This window comes from Leucopleurus acutus (genome assembly GCF_964270905.1).
Source record: "Leucopleurus acutus genome assembly, chromosome: 13".
In the NCBI taxonomy this organism is placed as follows: Eukaryota; Metazoa; Chordata; class Mammalia; order Artiodactyla; family Delphinidae; genus Leucopleurus; species Leucopleurus acutus.
The window spans coordinates 50,430,600-50,450,979 of record NC_139155.1 but is presented as its reverse complement, the minus strand read 5'-3'; the positions used below and the strand labels follow the sequence as shown (position 1 = coordinate 50,450,979).

General features: G+C 44.1%; 1 protein-coding gene across 3 annotated transcripts in view; it reads left to right on the top strand.

Annotated features, from left to right (window-relative positions):
• LAMA3 (laminin subunit alpha 3) overlaps positions 1-20,380 on the top strand; it is a 241,421-nt gene that overhangs the window by 69,559 nt on the left and 151,482 nt on the right. For all 3 annotated transcript variants that reach the window (XM_082853207.1, XM_082853208.1, XM_082853209.1), the window contains 3 exons: positions 4,646-4,736; positions 6,661-6,792; positions 8,116-8,178. In XM_082853207.1, coding sequence (XP_082709333.1) covers positions 4,646-4,736; positions 6,661-6,792; positions 8,116-8,178 — 286 coding nt within the window. The remainder of the gene's footprint in view (positions 1-4,645; positions 4,737-6,660; positions 6,793-8,115; positions 8,179-20,380) is intronic.

Genomic DNA, 20,380 nt, shown 5'->3' with positions numbered 1-20,380 from the left:
CGCCTGCCGATGCAGGGGACACGGGTTCGTGCCCCGGTCCGGGAAGATGCCACATGCTGCGGAGCGGCTGGGCCCGTGAGCCATGGCCGCTGAGCCTGCGCGTCCGGAGCCTGTGCTCCGCAACGGGAGAGGCCACAGCAGTGAGAGGCCCGCGTACCGCAAAAAAAAAAAAAAAAATAGTGGAAAAAATCAGAACTGTGGTTGACTGTCGGAGCTGGTGGTGAAGATTGACTGGGAAGAGGCATGGGGACACTTTCAGGGGTGGTAATATTGTTCTGTATCTAGATAGACATCTGGGTTTCACAGATATATGCATTTGTTATAACTCAGTGAATGTACAAGAGTTTTGCCCTTGTGTATAAATTTTATACCAAAAGAAAAAAAAACTATGAACAAACATTAAACTCCAGTTAATTATATGCATACCTTTAGCTATGCATATAATTAACTGGAGTTATTATAATAACAGTTAATATAAATAGCTAAAGTATATAGGGGATGGTAACTGATATCTGCAATTTATTTTGAAATGCATAAATAAGATGGATAGAAGAATGAGTAGATGGATAATTATGTGAAAAAACAAGTGTAGTAAAATGTTAATGGTACACTCTAGGAGACGGGGTATAGGTGTTTATTGTGAAATTTGAACTTTTTGGTCATAAAATATTGGGGGAAAGAGCAATGAAGGAAGGCAAGGAGCACAACATTTTTGGATTGACTCCTCGATTCCTTTCTGTTTGATAAAATATTGTTGCTCTTAATGAAGGTTGAAGATGACCCATGTTATTGTAGATGATGCTGGAAGATACTTTATCTCCATTAACTAAAACAGAGTCTTTAGCTTCTTCCATGGAGACACGACTTCTAATCTAAGTCTTGAACTGTTTGTGTCCCTAATGTGTTCGTCTCACTATTTCCAAACTGTTTGTTTTTCTCTCTCTTTCACACTCACATACACACACCACACAAAGCTAAGAGATGGAATCAAGAAACAGACGGAGCACATATGGCTACGTTCCCTTCTGCAACAAATCCTACAAAATGACAGGAAAGATACCAAACAAGCAAAATACTCTCTCCTTCCAGAATCCACAATAGCATGCAAAATAAGAAAGAGTGTTATCAACAGACCAGCAGTTTAAAAGATTCCTGAAAGATAGAAAGCAGAAACAGATACATGCAGGAGAACACAGCTGTGATTATTGGAACAATTTGGAGGTACTCCAAGAGGCAACAGATAGAAGAAATTAAGTGGAGCTACATTTAAACCTATAAAACATGATTGAAGTTTATAAAAGAAGACCTATATGGAAAGGCATAATATGTTTCCAGACTCAGTATTATAAATATACCATTTTTTCGAAACCAATCTATAAATTCAGTGCAATTTCAATCAGATTTTTAATGAAGATGGACAGACTGTTTCTAAAATTCTTATCGATAAAAGGATATGTCTATGAGAATAGACAAGTAGCTTAGAAAAGATGAACAATGACGGGAGAAATTTGTCTTGCGAGATATCAAAATATACCGTGAATCTGTATTAATGGAGTGTGGACTCAATGCAGGGATAGATAGTTCAATAGAACCTAATAGAGAATTTAGAAACAAATTCATGCAGATATTAAAATTTGGTTTGTGGTAAAATTGGCATTTCTGATGGAAGAGAAAGATGGATAGTACATAAATGATGTTGAATAATTGGCTCTTCATTTGGGAAGAAAATGTAACCCTATCTTCTGCCATGTACAGAGGGACATGGGGAGTCTTGCACAGGAAGGGAGGAGAACGGGTGCAGCTACAGCAGGGCAGATGGTGTGGTGAGCTACATGGTGATGCGTCAAGATGAAATTTGAGTTTGCTGGTAGAACACGCATACCGTACAGCAAGGTCTGCAAGGTCTGCCTATCAGAAACCCAGCTGCCTTAGTCACTTCCGGCCGTTATAACAAGTATACCATAGACTGGGTAGCTTACACAATAAACAGTTATTTCTCGTAGTTCTGGAGGCTGTGAAGTTCAAGATCAAGGTGCCAGCACATCCAGTGTCTGGTGAGAGCCCTCTTTCTGGCTGGCTGATGGCCATTGTCTTGTATTCTCACATGGAGGAGAGAGAGAGAAAGGAAGGAAGCTCTCGCTGTCTCTTCTTATAAGGGCACTAATCCCATCATGAGGGCTCCATCCTCATCATCTGATTACCTCCCCAGGCCCCATCTCCAAATACGTTGGGGATTAGGCTTCCACAAATGAACTTGGGGGGAATACAAACATTTATTCCATAGCACCAGCTAACATGACTGTTTCCCTCCTTTTCTGTGCAGTGCTGGTAATGGGAGAATGATGAAATCTCTGCCATCAGTCTGGGCAGGTGACAGGAAGTGGGAACATCACAGGCAGGCTGGGCCTGCCAAGCAGCCAGCATGTAAGAGCCAGATCGTTATCCTTCAGGGCACGTGGTTGTCAGAGGTGGCTGTTTTCTCACGTGGTATTGATTTCGCTTTTGTTTCTTGGATTTACTATTTTAAGTGTTGGTTTGGGGGTATGTGACATTTTAAATAGGGTGGTCCGTTCTCTGGGATATGGCATTTGAGTAAAGACCTGAAAGAAGTGAGAGAATGGACCAGGCATCTGTCTGGGGGACAGCTTTCCACGTGGAGGGGACAGCAGGGCAAAGGGCCTTGAGAGGGAATAAGGGGCCTGCGTGGCTGGAGGGGAGTGAGCAGGGCTAGATGCGTCAGAGAGGTCACAGAGGCCAGATCACTTTGACCTTCAGATGGAATATCAGATGGGGTCTTCCCAGGAGAGTGTGGCCAACGAGTGGACTAGCCACTAGTCTCGTTTTACTTGAGGTTCACGGAAGTAGAAGTCAGCACCAGTGTTGTAGGTGTGGTCAAGGAATTGAGGGAAAGAGAGAGAGTCAGAGAGAGATGGAGTTTAACTGAAGATTGAAAAGCATGTAGGAAAAGTTTTGCTTGGAGGAATTAGGACCTGAGAATGATCAGAGCAGGGCCTGAGGTTTCTAGGTGGGCGTTCCTTAGAAAGCCTCTCTAGATGGTGCCAAGGGAAAAGGAGTAGGTGGGGGTGGGCTACCTCCTGCACAGATCCCATCGGTGCCCACCCCACTCTTTAGCTTGGGCAACAGAGGCTTCCTCATCTCGTGTTGTGTCGTACATATGCAAATTCAGACACCCACTCCTCCCGGCGAGAGTGCTTCCTAGGTACCTCCAACGTTGAACCCTGGAGCCACTACTGTCCTTGAGTCTCCTTCTGGTATTGGTCCAACCATGACCTTGGTGTCCATGGATAAGTGGTGTATCTTGCCCTCAGGTGGTGCGGGTCCTAGAGAACCACCCAAAACTTGAAGGCAAACTACAGGTATTCTTAGGGTGATTTGTTGCTGTTCTTTGTGTTTTAAAAATATAACTTCTTTGTGGCAGGTGCTTCATTAGACAAACCTTGTGGTGAAGGGGAGAACCCAGGGTACCCACTTGAGAGAACTTTTTCTCATTTCCTACTCCAGTTGGAAAAAAATTGGGAGCCAAGGTTAACCTGATGTCCTCTGTGTATTATAAGCCACAGTGGCAAACAACAGAGTTGAGAGGTTCGTTGGCATTTGATGGAAGAGAGGGTGGACTACAGCTGTTTGCTGTTTGTCCAAGATGTTTATGCATGTAAACCTTAGGTCAGAGAAGTGGCCAGTATGGTTTTAGACCTCACTGTTAAAGTGAATTCAGATTTTAGCCCGCAGGACAAGGAGTGGTAATAAATAAAAGCCTGTAATTAATAAAATCATCTAAAAGGGTAGAGGATACAGAAAGGGTCTTTGTTCTCCTCTCTGTGTTTCTATGCAGACTCCTTTTAAGTCAGTGTGTTATATTTGTTCTTTTTAACTTCCTATTGCCTTTCCTTTCATTAGCGAAAGAACACTGTCCTTCTAATTGTTTCCAAATTAGAGAGAGAGAGAGAGAGGTGGAATTGAGCTAGACCCATGGTATATATATAGTTCTTGGAAATTGATGATGCGTGTCGGGTAATTTGATCTTTTCTGGCAATTACAAGGATTAGCGGTGAAATATGAAAGGCTGCCTTGTATTGTACTTTCAAATGAGCTCTGTGTATGAACCACATGCCTACATTTTCTATTCCCGTAGCAGAAATGTTTGGGAAATGGTTTCAGACTAAAGCACAGATAAAATTTTGGAATGACGAGAGAAGGGGATCTGTACATGCAGTTTTTCCCAAAATTGGAGAAGATAAAAATACACACATAACCCTTTATTCCTTGGGTTAAACCTAAGGGTGATTTATGATCCATTCATCGCTACTGAAGGAAGCTGTGAAGAGTGGTCCTCTGGAATTTTTGCTCACTCAAATGTCAGGTGCTTCATTAAGTGGTAGAGAGGAAAACTTGGGTTGTCCAGTTCATCGAACTTACCCTCATTTCCTCTTCCAATGGGAAAAAGAATTCCAGAGCCAAGTTCAAGCCAGTGTCCTGTGGTAAATCTTGGAGATTCAAGGTCAAATTCAGTGCTTTTTGTTTTTGATGACTTTTACTTTACATTTGTGTACGACAGAATTATTTCTCTGGATGAATAGCGCTTGTCCACTACTCTCCCCTCTAAGTTTCTTTTGTTTCTTTCTAGCATAACACAGCTGGTGTAAACTGTGAAAAGTGTGCTAAGGGCTATTACCGCCCTTACGGCGTTCCAGTCCATGCCCCCGACGGCTGCATCCGTAAGTTTCATTCCAACTTGGTGTGTCTTAACTTCAGGGAGGTCATCGGGCTAAATTCTGAGTGGCTAGTAATTCCCTTAGTTTTCTCTCTCTCTTCATATTATTGGTTCTACTCCTTACTAGCTGTGTGACTTCAGGCAGTTACATAGTCTCTCCGAGAATCAGATTTCATATATGTAAATGGAAATGATAATCTAGTCTCTAAGAGTAAATGAAATGCAGTCAAAACCACCTAGGAAAATACTGAGCATTGGGCTTGGTGCATACTAGGCCTGCAACAAATGTTTTCTGTTGTTTTGACATGTTTCTATGATCTCCAGTAATTTTAAATTTCATCAGAATTAGACTCAAGGCAACATAGTAATGATTTCACAAGGATGTAATAATAGTCATAATATTCAAAATAGTTATGATTTATTGAGCACTTGCTATATACAAGGCATGGCCTAAATAATTTCACAAATGTCTTATCTAGTTATCATAACAAACTTAAGATAATGTATTATTAGTCTCATTTTTAGATATTGAGAAATCAAAGGGTCTGAGCAGTTAAATATTTTGGCCCAGGTGAGAGAACTACTAACCGGTAGGTCCAGGGTATAGTTCATATCTGTCTAGCACTGCTGTAGCGTACCACTTCCATTATACAGAAAAATGCCACTGTTTTTTTTTTTTTTCCTGTGGAATTATCAGTCGTAGATCAGATTATAGACTTTGTTCTGCATGTGTATTTTATTTGGTTCTTTTATGTTCTCTGGCTATTGCAGTTAGAAAACAGTTCCAGTCCTGAAATTGGCTTCTGTGCCCACCTTCCCCCCCCCCAAATTCATTCATCATATCATTAATGTTTGAGAGCATCAAAATCCAAAGAATGTGTAAACTCTGATTTGCTCCTCTGTAGGGCATCTTAGTTATTAAAAGTGTGTCCTTGTTTTCCCTCGCTTTTCCACACCCTCCTATGAAGTATGCCCATGATTTATCTTGTGCCCACGAAGAATAAGCTTTGGCAAAGGAAAACAGGACATCGGGAATAAACTCATGCCTTCCTAGGAGCCTGTTTTCCATCACTTTTCTCGTTTCTTTCTTCATCACTGAAGGGGTCTCATGGAGATATTAGAGGCTTAGCAGAAAGAATCCACAGGACACATAAATCCTAAACAAATTAAGCAAAGGACACCAGGAGAAGCCAGGCTAGGGGGTTGCTTGGCGCTCACGACTTCTCCAGCCTCCCAGTTCCTCACAGGACGGGGACTCAGCTGAGCTATGACAGTGTTTTTGCTGTCCAAGGTGAGGACTTTTGCCAGGTCAAGGGGAGCCCCCAAGTGAGGGGGTTCCCGAGTGTTTTACACCCAAGTGTGTCCCTCTGGAATGCAAACCCAACAGTCAGTCTGGTTGCAAAAACTGCCTTCAGTAAGCTGTATCACTTGATTCGAACATTTGGGTTACGGGCACGATCTTGCTGTGCTGTGCACAGATCATATATCAACGTCTAGGCATATCCCACACTTGTGTCCACATCACAGCTGTGTAATGACGACCACTCTGTGGACATTCACAGTTGGCTCACAGCCGGGAGAGGCTGTGCCCAACAGCCCTGCCAGGAGCCCCAGCATGCGCCCACCCAGCCCCTCCGGTGGTGGCTTGTGCAGGGTTGCCCCCTACACGGTGCACTGGGCGGTGCTCAATGGAATAAACCACATGCTCGAGAACTTCTCAGTGTGACGCTCATTAAAGCTTGTCTCTGAGGGTCCACGGGGTTCAGTCAATGCAAACCGTCAACCAGGTGTGAAGTGGAAAACAGGCTGTGCCCTTCCAAGAATCCCTGGAAACCAATGAGGAAGTAGTAAACATGGCCTGAGAAGGGTTAGGACATATTTGCCCTAAGAGGTGCAGTGAAGGACGGACTCCTTGGGATTTCTCTTAGCCTGCAGCTGTCACCCCGACCACGCCGAGGACTGTCAGCAGGGCTTGGGCCGCTGCACCTGCAGGCCCAACTTCCGCGGAGACCACTGTGAGGAGTGTGCGGCCGGCTACCACCATTTCCCGATTTGCTCCAGTAAGTCCCAGCTGCGGAAGGAGAGGCCCGGCTTCTCGGCGCTGACCTGGGCTTTGTGCATCGACCCCTGAGTGCATGGCAGGCATGGGGCAGAGGGGTGGTAGAGGGACAGAAATAGGGCCAGGAAGGTTCTATTTGTGTGAAAATGGTCCCCAAAGTTGGGAACATTACATTTCTATAAGTATGTTTTATAGTGTTATTTATCTCCAAAGTGTTAGGCTGTACCATAGACATTACCATCTCAGCAGGTCAAAGGGTCAGATAGTGGCAGTTTCAACGTAATAGTAATCCATGTGTGGGGTTTTCCTTCGTAATCCTAGAGTAAATGTTGCGGGCTTCCAGATGTTCGCGTGCGCACACGTACTGTGTGTTGTAGTTCCGGTGGCCGGGGGGATGTGTCTGTTCTCTCCCACTGTACAGTAGAGCCCTCACCTTATCCCGCTGCCATGATCTAAGAGAACATCTCAGCATCTTGGAGAGATATATACGTGTCTGTTAGAAACAGCATAGAACGTGGAGCAGGGGAGCGTGTGAAGTCAGCTGTGCAGACTGTTCCAAGAGCCGTGGCCCTGTTTGTTCTGCAGTTAGTGTAAAAACTGGACTTCGGGGTCAGGACGGAGAAACACGGTCTCAGGAAGAGGCTACCCCATTGCTGCGTTAGTTCTTGCCCATTCCCATCTCACAACTCTGCCATCCCTGGAAAAGCATGTTGAGTCGTGGGGCTCTGTGGACAGGATGTGCGCGTGTCCTGGCTCCCACCTGCTGTCCCAGGGTCATTGTTAAACGAGCACCCACTTCCACTGTCAAGTGTCCCAGTTTGGAGGATGAATTACATGATCATCTTAAAGTTAAAGGAACCAGTTTTTAAGCCCAAACATAGTGACACTGAATCAGGGCTCAATCAGTTTAGAATCTATAATGATTGGATAGAGGCTGAGCAGAAATTGCATTTTCATAAGCAAAGTTTTAGGGAAAAAGACTTGAAAGAAAACATTTTTAAAAGGCTAGTCTCGATGTTACATGAAAAAACAATAAAGATACTAAAGAAGTCCAGCTCAGCCCTGCTAGACTGGGACTTAGCTATTGTGAGCACGAAATATCCATTTCTGTTCATTAATATACAAATCAGAATGTCTGACCATCCTGGTTTTATTACTAGATGCATTTTAAGTGTAGCAACATTTCCTTTCTTTCAGTTAGTTTCCACATGCCGCTTTCACTAAGTCAGAGAGGGCGTCTTCCTAGGTAGTGCAATTTAATGTTTTACTTTACTGTCTCCTTAATCATCCTTCTCTGTATTTTTTGATAAACTATTTTTTCTAGGAATTCCCGTTTTTCCTATTTCTACTCCAAGTCCAGAATATCCAGTAGCTGGAGATATAAAAGGCAAGTAACTTCTCTTTTGGTTTAACTTCAGTGAAGTTGTTATGCTCCATATCCCTTTTCTACTTCCTGTGCACATGGCTATGTCCAAGTTCAAGTCATCCTCATGGGACCATGGTGGTGCCTTGCAGGTGTGTCGTATTTGGTTTTTGTTTTTGTTTTTTTTTGCGGTACGCTGGCCTCTCACTGCTGTGGCCTCTCCCGTTGCGGAACACGGGCCCCAGACGCGCAGGCTCAGCGGCCATGGCTCACGGGCCCAGCCGCTCTACGGCATGTGGGATCTTCCCGGACCGGGGCACGAACCCACGTCCCCTGCATCGGCAGACGGGCTCTCAACCACTGCGCCACCAGGGAAGCCCAGGTGTGTCGTATTTGGGCTTCTCACCTCCCATCATTCTCTACTCCAGTCTGTCCTTTGCAGTGGCACCACCTGATGGAGACCAAGAAGAGTTTTTAGATTGTATGTTGCCAGATTGCTCAAAAACCTTCAGTAGCAGTCGGTTGCCTGCTGCGTTATTTGGTTCTCCATAAAGGGACTCTGAGAAAGGAATTGAGTGCAAGTAGTTAATTTGGGAGGTGACACCAGGAAACATCAGTAAGGGAGTGAGTCCGAGATTGAAGGGAACCTTATGAAGGTGCGTTAGCAGGCAGCCCTGGAGCTGCAGCCCTCTGAGCGACTCTGGGAGGCAGCAGAGAACTTGCTCAGCGTCATCCCAACGGAGCGGATAACTTCAGTCACCTGATGTGCATGGAGGGCTACCTCTGGGGCATTAACTTTCTGGGCCTGGCCTACCAGGAAAACACCCAGTGAAGAGAGTGGCAGGGGTATGCAGGAAGCAGCCTTTGGGGTGGAGAGGTGCTACACCGACCTAATCCCGGATTCTGCAAGTATTTTATGACCACCTGCTATGTGCATAGCACTGTTCTGGCTGCTGGGGACTTAGTGAAACGAATTTCCCAACTCTCCTGGAGCTTATATTTCAGTCGGGGGTGGGAGTGACTCCTACAATAACATATTTAATATACAAACAAGTAAAATCACTAATGTGATAGATTATGATATGCAGGGTTGTGTCCTGCACAAGGTGTTACTTTTAAATGGGAGTCATCCACATTGTAGGTGTAAATTAACCCATATGAGAGTATTCCAGGCCTTTGGGTTCGATTCTGGAGCTGTGAGCAGTTCGCTATGTGAACCCACAGTGGTGCTCACAGGGACACACACGCTCAGAAGGGCGCGGCACATTGCATGCACACAGCCCACGACCATCTGGGTCAGGCTTGGGTAACCTACCTGGTCTCGTCCCCCAAGATGGGGAAAGGCCTGATGGTCACGTGCTCATCTCACTGGGAGCACATGGACCCCTCTTCCTGGTGCGTCTGGAGTGTGAGTGGGCAGGGAAGGGGCACTGGTGGCCAGACAAGAACATGGTCTCTGGAGGGCCATCCTTGGTCAAGGAATTCAGGTTCTACAACAGTATATTAGCTCCGGGTGCGTTGGCTATCAGTGCTGTGGAATAAATAAGGCCGAGAGAGAGGGTAGGAATGTGAGGTTTGCACATGTAAGTAGGTTGTCAGGGAAGTCCTCCCTGAAGAGATGATTAAGCAGGGTCGTCAGGGGGCTGAGGGCTGAGCTCTGTAGGTGTCTGGGGAGAAGCATCTAGATGCAGGAAAGAGTAAGTGCAAAGTCCCTGGGGCAGGACATGCCGGGGGTGTTCCCTGAACAGAGAGAGATCAGGGGTGTGAAAGCAGCGTGAGCGAAGGGGAGGGGGTGAGGGGGGCAACCCGGGGACCAGATTGCAGGCCCTCGTCAGCCACTGCGCGGACGTAGCCTCTACTCTGATGAGCCAGGACAGTTCGGCACAGGGAAACTACGTTGCGTTGGGGTGTGGCAACTGTGTTGAAGACCAGCTGTAGGAGGAGGAGAGAAGAAGCAGGGAAGCCATCATGAGGATGATCCGTGAGGAAGAGATGGTGGTGGCTGGGACCCCGGAGGTGTCAGTGGAGGTGACAAGCAGTGCACAGACGGTGGATATAATCTGAGGATGCAACCCACAGGACTTGCCTGGGGGTTGCTGGGCAGAGGAGAACTGTTAGAGCAAGAAGACTGGGGGTGGCTCCCGGCTTCTGCGTGGAGCACACAAGGAGCGAAGGGGAGGGGGTGCCATTTGTTGAGCGGGAAAGGCTGTCAGAAAGGAGGAGGCGGAGCCCGGGGACAGGCTGGGCAAGGGCCTGCGGACCCGTGGCGGGAGCATGTGGATGCTCTCTTCTGGTCTTTCTCTTTTTCTTTGCAAAATAAGAATCAAGGTGGGGGCAGAAATTGAGGCTGGGGAGAAGGCCTTGGAGTTGAGGAGAGAGAAGGTATGAAAGAGGCATCCTGGAACGCGGGGGGAGTGAATGGGCTTGGGGAGTGTCACGGGATTTGGGGCAGCACAAGGGCTCACCTGACGTCAGCTCTCACGTGACCCACTTTACCTTCCTGTGCCATTTCCTGCTTGTGCCCTGCCCACACCCGGCTCCTCTGAGCAGACCACGGCGCTGGGGTATTATGCGGGGTATTGTCTTTAGCTTTCATCAGACACTTGGTCATTTGGGGACAGTAGCTGTGCCTGACTCGCTTTCTAATCCCCACAGCACCTGCCGTGGTATCCTGCCCACAGCGGGTATCAGCAAGCTTTTGCTTAAATGTTTGTCATTTGACTAGAATGGGACTCAGCTTTTGAGCCTGGATTATGACACACATCTCTGGTTTCCTTCCACAAACGTGTTTTAGATCTTTCATTTCTGGTCGTTTCCAGTAATCCCTTTGTTATCCCATTCTTTTTTCTCCCCAACTAGATAGGTGGTGACTTCAGGGAAAGAAATTTAACTGAACTTGAAGGGAAGTTCAGACGTCTATTACAAAATATTAGAGAAGCCTCAGAACACAGCCTCGAGAAAAGAAGTTTCAATTAGTGCAATTAGATTTAGTTGGGCATTGGAAGGCACAGATACCCACTTCAATTTGGTTTCCACTAATGCATTTTAAAAACACCCAATTTGGGGCCGAACTTCTGGCAGTGAACATTAGAAGCACAGACATCTCAACTGCCAGGAGACACACAGCACTGGATAATACCAAGTCCCTCCCACCCCAGGGAATTTTATTTCATTAAGGCTCATTAATGCCTTCATGTCTTCTGATATAGTGGTTCTTAAACAGGGCTATGTTTTAGAACCCCATGCTTTTGCAGAGTATAAATTCCTGAGTTTCACCCCCAGATCTTTTTTTTTTCACCAAATATCTTATTTAAAGTTTTCCATATATACATATAATTTCCTAAAGGTCCTTTATAAATTTCTTATGTATTTGTTCCTTTGAAGTTCCAGTGTTCTTTTTTCTTTTACTTTTTTTTTAGTTTCTGCACGTACCAATTCCATGTTATGTTAATAATAGTGGTGCTTTTTTCTAAAAACAGTAGTATAATTTTCTAATTATCCTAAAAGATTTTACTAGGCAAATATCTAACTATTTAGCTAAAATAAATGTTCTTGCTTTTTTTTTTTTTTGCGGTACGCAGGCCTCTCACTGTTGTGGCCTCTCCCATTGCGGAGCACAGGCTCCGAATGCGCAGGCTCAGCGGCCATGGCTCACGGGCCCAGCCGCGACGCGGCATGTGGGATCCTCCCGGACCGGGGCACGAAGCCGCGTCCCCTGCATCGGCCGGCGGACCCTCAACCACTGCACCACCAGGGAAGCCTCTTGCATTCTTATAGGTTAGTTGGGCCTGAGGTCAGCTACACAAACTCTGAGAGGCTATTTTTGGAGTGAATCTTTGCATACTCAAAGCACATGTAGCATAGTTCGTTCTTTTTTTTTTTTTTTTCATTTTTTTAAACATCTTCATTGGAGTATAATTGGTTTCCAGTGTTGTGTTAGTTTCTGCTGTATAACAAAGTGAATCAGCTATATGTATACATATATCCCCATCTCTGCTCCCTCTGCGTCTCCCTCCCACCCTCCCTATCCTACCCCTCTAGGTGGTCACAAAGCACCAAACTGACCTCCCTGTGCTATGCAGCTGCTTCCCACTTAGCTATCTATTTTACATTTGGTAGTGTATATATGTCAATGCTACTCTCTCACTTAGTCCCAGCTTACCAGTCCCTCTCCCTGTGTCCTCAAGTCCATTCTCTATGTCTGCATCTTTATTCCTGTGCTGCCCCTAGGTTCAACAGAACCTTTTTATTTTTTTTTAGATTCCATATATATGTGTTAGCATATGGTATTTGTTTGTCTCTTTCTGACTTACTTCTCTCTGTATGACAGACTCTAGGTCCATCCACCTCACTACAAATAACTCAATTTCGTTTCTTTTTATGGCTGAGTAATATTCCATTGTATATATGTGCCACATCTTCTTTGTCCATTCATCCGATGATGGACACATAGGTTGATTCCATGTCCTGACTATTGTAAATAGAGCTGCAGTGAATATTGTGGTACATGTCTCTTTTTGAATTATGGTTTTCTCATGGTATATGCCCAGTAGTGGGATTGCTGGGTCATATGGTACTTCTATTTTTAGTTTTTTAAGGACCCTCCATACTGTTCTCCATAGTGGCTGTGTCAATTTACATTCCCACCAACAGTGCAAGAGGGTTCCCTTTTCTCCACACCCTCTCCAGCATTTACTGTTTGTAGATTTTTTGATGATGGCCATTCTGACTGGTGTGAGGTGATACCTCATTGTGGTTGTGATTTGCATTTCTCTAATGATTAATGATGTTGAGCATTCTTTCATGTGTTTGTTGGCAGTCTGTATATCTTCTTTGGAGAAATGTCTATTTAGGTCTTCTGCCCATTTTTGGATTGGGTTGTTTGTTTTTTTGTTATTGAACTGCATGAGCTGCTTATAAATTTTGGAGATTAATCCTTTGTCAGTTGCTTCATTTGCAAATATTTTCTCCCATTCTGAGGGTTGTCTTTTGGTCTTGTTTATGGTTTCCTTTGCTGTGCAAAAGCTTTGAAGTTCCATTAGGTCCCATTTGTTTATTTTTGTTTTTATTTCCATTTCTCTAGGAAGTGGGTCAAAATGGATCTTGCTGTGATTTATGTCATAGAGTGTTCTGCCTATATTTTCCTCTAAGGGTTTTATAGTGTCTGGTCTTACATTTAGGTCTTTAATCCATTCTGAGTTTATTTTTGTGTATGGTGTTAGGAAGTGTTCTAATTTCATTCTTTTACATGTAGCTGTCCAGTTTTCTCAGTACCACTTACTGAAGAGGCTGTCTTTTCTCCATTGTATATTCTTGCCTCCTTTACCAAAGATAAGGTGACCATAGGTGCGTGGGTTTATCTCTGGGCTTTGTATCCTTTTCCATTGATCTATATTTCTGTTTCTGTGCCAGTACCATGATGTCTTGATTACTGTAGCTTTGTAATGTAGTCTGAAGTCAGAGAGCCTGATTCCTCCAGCTCCATTTTTCTTTCTCAAGATTGCTTTGGCTATTCGGGGTCTTTTGTGTTTCCATTCAAATTATGAAATTTTTTGTTCTAGTTCTGTGAAAAATGCCATTGGTAGTTTGATAGGGATTGCATTGAATCTGTAGATTGTTTTGGGTAGTATAGTCATTTCCACAATGTTGATTCTTCCAATCCAAGAGCATGGTATATCTCTCCATCTGTTTGTATCATCTTTAATTTCTTTCATCAGTGTCTTATAGTTTTCTGCATACAGGTCTTTTGTCTCCTTAGGTAGGTTTATTCCTAGATATTTTATTCTTTTTGTTGCAATGGTAAATGGGAGTGTTTCCTTAATTTCTCTTTCAGATTTTTCGTCGTTAGTGTACAGTGTACAGTGCAAGAGATTTCTGTGCATTAATTTTGTGTCCTGTTACTTTACCAAATTCATTGATTGGCTCTAGTAGTTTTCTGGTAGCATCTTTAGGATTCTCTTGTATACTATCATGTTATCTGCAAGCAGTGACAGTTTTACTTCTTTTCCGATTTGGATTCCATTTATTTCTTTTTCTTCTCTTATTGCCATGGCTAAAACTTCCAAAACTATGTTGAATAGTATTGGTGAGAGTGGGCAACCTTGTCTTGTTCCTGATCTTAGAGGAGGTGGTTTCAGTTATTTTACCATTGAGAATGATGTTGGCTGGGGGTTTGTCATATATGGCCTTTATTATGTTGAGGTAGGTTCTCTCTATGCCTACTTTCTGGAGAGTTTTTATCATAAATGGGTGTTGAATTTTGTCAAAAGCTTTTTCTGTGTCTATTGAGAAGATCATATGGTTTTTATTCTTCAGTTTGTTAATGTGTGTCACATTGATTGATTTGTGTGTGTTGAAGAATCCTTGCGTTCCTGGGATAAAGCCCACTTGATCATGGTCTATGATCCTTTTAATGTGCTGATGGATTCTGTTTGCTAGTATTTTGTTGAGGACTTTTGCATCTATGTTCATCAGTGATATTGGCCTGTAGTTTTCTTTTTTTTTGTTACATCTTTGTCTGGTTTTGATGTCAGGGGGATGGTAGTTTGTAGAATGAGTTTGGGAGTGTTCCTCCCTCTGCTGTATTTTGGAAGAGTTTGAGAAGGATAGGTGTTAGCGCTTCTCTAAATGTTTGATAGAATTCGCCTGTGAAGCCATCTGGTCCTGGGCTTTTGTTTGTTGGAAGATTTTTAATCACAGTTTCAATTTCAGTGCTTGTGATTGGTCTGTTTATATGTCCTATTTCTTCCTGGTTCACTCTTGGAAGGTTGTACTTTTCTAAGAATTTGTCCATTCCTTCCAGGTTGTCCATTTCATTGGCATATAGTTGCTTGTAGTACTCTCTCATGATCCTTTGTATTTCTGCAGTGTCAGTTGTTACTTCTCCTTTTTCATTTCTAATTCTATTGATTTGAGTCTTCTCCCTTTTTTTCTTGATGAGTCTGGCTAATGGTTTATCAATTTTGTTTATCTTCTCAAAGAACCAGCTTTTAGTCTTTTTGATCTTTGCTATTGTTTCCTTCATTCCTTTTTAATTTATTTCTGATCTGATCTTTATGATTTCTTTCCTTCTGCTAACTATAGGGTTTTTTTGTTCTTCTTTCTCTAATTGCTTTAGGTGTAAGGTTATGTTGTTTATTTGAGATTTTTCTTGTTTCATGAGGTAGGATTGTATTGCTATAACCTTCCCTCTTAGAACTACTTTTGCTGCATCCCATAGGTTTTGGGTCACCGTGTTTTCATTGTCATTTGTTTCTAGGTATTTTTGGATTTCCTCTTTGATTTCTTCAGTGATTTCTTGGTTATTTAATAGTGTATTGTTTAGCCTCCATGTGTTTGTATTTTTTACAGTTTTTTCCTGTAATTGATATCTAGTCTCATAGCGTTGTGGTCGGGAAAGATATTTGATGCTATTTCCATTTTCTTAAATTTACCAGGGCTTGATTTGTGACCCAAGATATGATCTATCCTGGAGGATGTTCCATGAACACTTGAGAAGAAAGTGTATTCTGTTGTTTTGTTTTGTTTTGTTTATACGTTTATTTATCTTATTTATTTTTGGCTGCGTTGGGTCTTCGTTGCTGTGTGCAGGCTTTCTCTAGTCACAGCGAGTGGGGGCTACTCTTTGTTGTGGTGCGTGGGCTTCTCATCGCGGTGGCTTCTCTTGTTGCGGAGCATGGGCTCTAGGCGCATGGGCTTCAGTAGTTGCAGCATGCGGGCTCAGTAGTTGTGGCACACGGGCCCTAGAGCACACAGGCTTCAGTAGTTGTGGCACGCGGGCTCAGTAGTTGTGGCTCACGGGCTCTAGAGTGCAGACTCAGTAGTTGTGGCACGTGGGCTTAGTTGCTCCGCAGCATGTGGGATCTTCCCGGACCAGGGCTCGAACCCATGTCCCCTGCATTAGCAGGCAGATTCTTAACCACTGCGCCACCAGGGAAGCCCTATTCTGTTGGTTTTGGATGGAATGTCCTATAAATATCAAGTAAATCCATCTTGTCTAATGTGTCATTTAAAGCTTGTGGTTCCTTATTTATTTTCATTTTGGATGATCTGTCCATTGGTGAAAGTGGGGTGTTAAAGTCGATTTCCCCTATTATGGCTGTTAACCATATGTATTGAGGTGCTCCTATGTTGGGTACATAAATATTTACAACTGTTATATCTTCTTCTTGGATTGATTTCTTGATCATTATGTAGTGTCCTTCTTTGTCTCTTGTAATAGTCTTTATTTTAAAGTCTATTTTGTCTGATATGAGAATTGCTACTCCAGCTTTCTCTTGATTACCATTTGCATGGAATATCTTTTTCCATACACTCACTTTCAGTCTGTATGTGTCCCTAGGTCTGAAGTGGGTCTCTTGTAGATGGCATATATCACCCCCAGATCTTAAATCTAGATTTCCAGGGGTGAAGTTCAGGCTGGCATTTTGCACAGGTTTTCCAGATGATTCTGTCATATGTCTGTTGTTAAGAACAACTGCTCTAGTTAGTAGAAATTCCTATTTAGTGGTTGGCAGACTTTCCTGTAAGGATAAAGATAGTAAATATTTTCATCTTTGTAGGCAAAGTTGTGAGTACTCAAATCTGCTATAGTAACATGAAAAGAATCATGGACAGTATGTATAATAAATGATTGAGCTTGGCTGTGTTCCAATATAACTTTGTTTACTAAAACAAGGATGGGTCTGGCCCTCAGGCCATAGTTTATAGATCCTGGGATTATATCAGCATCTCTGAGTTTGGGATTCCACAGCCAGGCAATGATGTTTTACCAGGAGATTCCAGTGTGCAGCCCCAATTGAGAATTTTAGAAAATCCATAGGCTCAATTCCAGACACTTGAACCAAAGGGGACATGAAGCAAAAGGACAGAACAATTTTGCAGATCAGAATGTTTTTAGGTTTTTCGTTATGTTTCATGACTGGATATTATTTGGATTTTCTGGGTCCAAGTGATCATTTATAACCACTTAACATTTATTGTTAGGAGGTCAACGTTTAGTAGACACATCTTCAAGGGCTCTTTTTGAAAATGACAGGATACACAAAACATTCACTCTAGGGGGACACTGGCCTCCGGGCATGGGCACAGTTTTATTCCTCCAAATTCAGACAAAGAGTGGTGACGCAAAATCAACAGCTGCAGGGAGACTCCAGGTGCTCACCATGAGAAGGTGTTGCCCCCCCATCACTTTGTAAGGAGCTACTAGCCTTGCCGAAGTATCGCGTCAGTGTGAGCGGGGCCGGGGCACGCGCTAATGATGAGAACTCTGAGAGGTGGGGCGACCGCCACTAGGGCATGCCTTCCTGCTGTCTCTCCCCAGGCTGGGCATTTCACCTGGCTGGCAGGGTGGGGCATTCGTTGCTGGCGTGGAGACAAGCCAGACACAGCCTAGAGGTGAACGGGTGAATTCTGTTATCTCGGTTTGGCAGCTCTGTGCCAATAAAATAAAACTCAAGGAATGGTGTGGTGTTTACCCAAGAGAATTGTCATCTTGAATATTTAGCATATTCTTCACTCATTAAACTCCTATTAAGTGCCTCCTCTATACTAGGCATGGCCAAGGCAGCTGCCTCTCACGGTCCCTGCTCCCTGGAAGCCCCCAGGCCTGTGGGAGACACACAGACAAGCAGTTAGAACAGCAGGAGTTGATGCTATGACAGGGCAAGAACACGGAGCCATGGGAGCAAACACAAGGGGCATCTTTACAGCTCCTTACAGAAGGGAGGGAGGGAAGGCAGGTGGGAAGGAGAGAAGGAGAGAAGGAAGGATGGAAGGAACAGTGGAAGGAGGAGGGAAGGAAAGGAGGAAGGGAAAAGGCAGAGGTTCTAGAAGGGCTTCCTGGGACCAGGAGGAGGGGGCATTGAGGATGTGGCAGACCTGTATATATAGGGTGACGATTTTACAGCAAGTGACAGGAAGGCATCTCGAGGAGGAGACGCCTTTTTCGAGTTTGCATAGAGGTGCCGCACGGGCTCTGGCAGCCTGAAGGTTTTGAAGGGTCTGCTGTGTCACACATGTCGAGGACTTTGGATTTTGTACTGAAGGCATTGGGTCACCATTGAGGGGTTAATCTGGAAATTGATATGCAAAGGTTGGCGTTCTAGAAAGATCACTCCTGACACCAGTGTGGAGAGTGGGTTGGAAGAAGACAGGAAGCAGACAGCCTTGTCAGGAGGCTCTTGAAATAATCCAGGCAAACGAGGATGAGGTCCTGGAGGAAGGCTCTGGAAGTCTGGAAGGAGAGGAGGCTTGCGGGCGCTTTCCTGAGATATAAGCACTACGGCCTGGTGAGGAGGTGTGGGAGGTGAGGGTCGGGGAGAAGTGAGGGACCTCAGAGGTTTCTGGCTCCTGCACCGTGTAGGAGTACTTGCCAGGTAAGTTAAGGGTCAGGTGAACGTGGTAACCACTACACTGTGGAAACCATGCCTAAGTTAAAAAGTGAATTTCAGAAACAGAAATTTAGAAATGCATAGGCACTAGATGCTTCCTTCCTGTTTACAAGTGGTTGTAAACCGGGATTCCTTGGACTTCAATGCCTTTGTACAGTTCAAGTTTCATACTGAATTCCAATGCCTGGTCTAATGCCAAGACTGTAATTGACAGTAAACCTTTGCATTTCCCTGTGGTGTTCTCAGCCTGTGGGGCCCTGGCATTGGGACCTTGTATGGCAGCTGTGATGGACAGCTGCTGTGATGGACAGTCAGGGCGGTGCTCGTGCCAGCCTGGGTTCCAAGGCTTCTCTTGTGATGAATATGCCCTTGGACACATCCAGTGCCCTTCTTGTCAAGTTAGGTGACTGTTGAAGTATAAACAAGTCAGAGATTATGCAAAGACTGTAAAGTTGCTCTGATATACCCTGATCTTTTTTTTCTTAATTATTGCAAAAAAATAATTCCACAACTTTGTTACTAACCTTTTACCTGAAAAAGGGCAAAGGGAAGGTGTGGGATTTAGCTAATTTTTCAGATTATCTATTACTCTAACCCTTGTAGAAAACCTTTCTGAAATGCATGAGACTTCCCTTCCTTGAGAAGTAGGGGGAACTCAGTCAAATCTTTGAGTCTTTCAGGATCTTCCTCAAGGGACCATGTTGCAGGTTTAGATGCTAGTGTTCTTGGTTTTTTAAAATCTTTATTAAGTATGATTGCTTTACAATGTTGTGTTAGTTTCTGCTGTACAACAAAGTGAGTCAGCTATATGTATACGTATATCCCCATATCCCCTCCCTCATGAGCCTCCCTCCCTATCCCACCCCTCTAGGTCGTCGCAAAGCACCAAGCTGATCTCCCTGTGCTATGCAGCTGCTTCCCACTGATGCTAATGTTCTTGATAGAAATGTAGATGTTTTAAATATGAGAATGGTTTGAATACATACACTAATCTGGAACATACCTTGAACACAGCTTTTAAAATCAGTTATCAACTTGTATTCTTGGCATCATAGAAAGGGCATGGGCTTTAGAATCAGACAGACCTGGGTTCAAAGCCCTACTTAGCTCCTCGGGCTGTGTGACCTTGGGCAACTTAATTAACCTTTCTACTAACCTAAATGTCCATCGACACATGAATGGAGAAAGAAGATGTGGCACATATATACAATGGAATATTACTCAGCCATAAAAAGAAACAAAATTAAGTTATTTGTAGTGAGGTGGATGGACCTAGAGTCTGTCATACAGAGTGAAGTAAGTCAGAAAGAGAAAAACAAATACAGTATGCTAACGCACATATATGGGATCTAAAAAAAAAAAAAAAATGGCACTGATGAACCTAGTGGCAGGGCAGGAATAAAGATGTAGCCATAGAGAATGGACTTGAGGACACAGGGTGGGGAGAGGGGGAAGCTGGGGCGAAGTGGGAGTAGCATGGACATATATACACTACCAAATGTAAAACAGATAGTGGGAAGCAGCTGCACAGCACAGGGAGATCAGCTCGGTGCTTTGCCACGACCTAGAGGGGTGGGATAGGGAGGGTGGGAGGGAGGCTCATGAGGGAGGGGATATGGGGATATATGTATGCATATGGCTGATTCACTTTGTTGTACAACAGAAACTAACACAGTATTCTGAAGCAATTATACTCCAATAAAGATCTATTAAAGGGCTTCCCTGGTGGCGCAGTGGTTGAGAGTCTGCCTGCCGATGCAGGAGACACGGGTTCGTGCCCCGGTCTGGGAAGATCCCACGTGCCGCGGAATGGCTGGGCCCGTGAGCCATGGCCA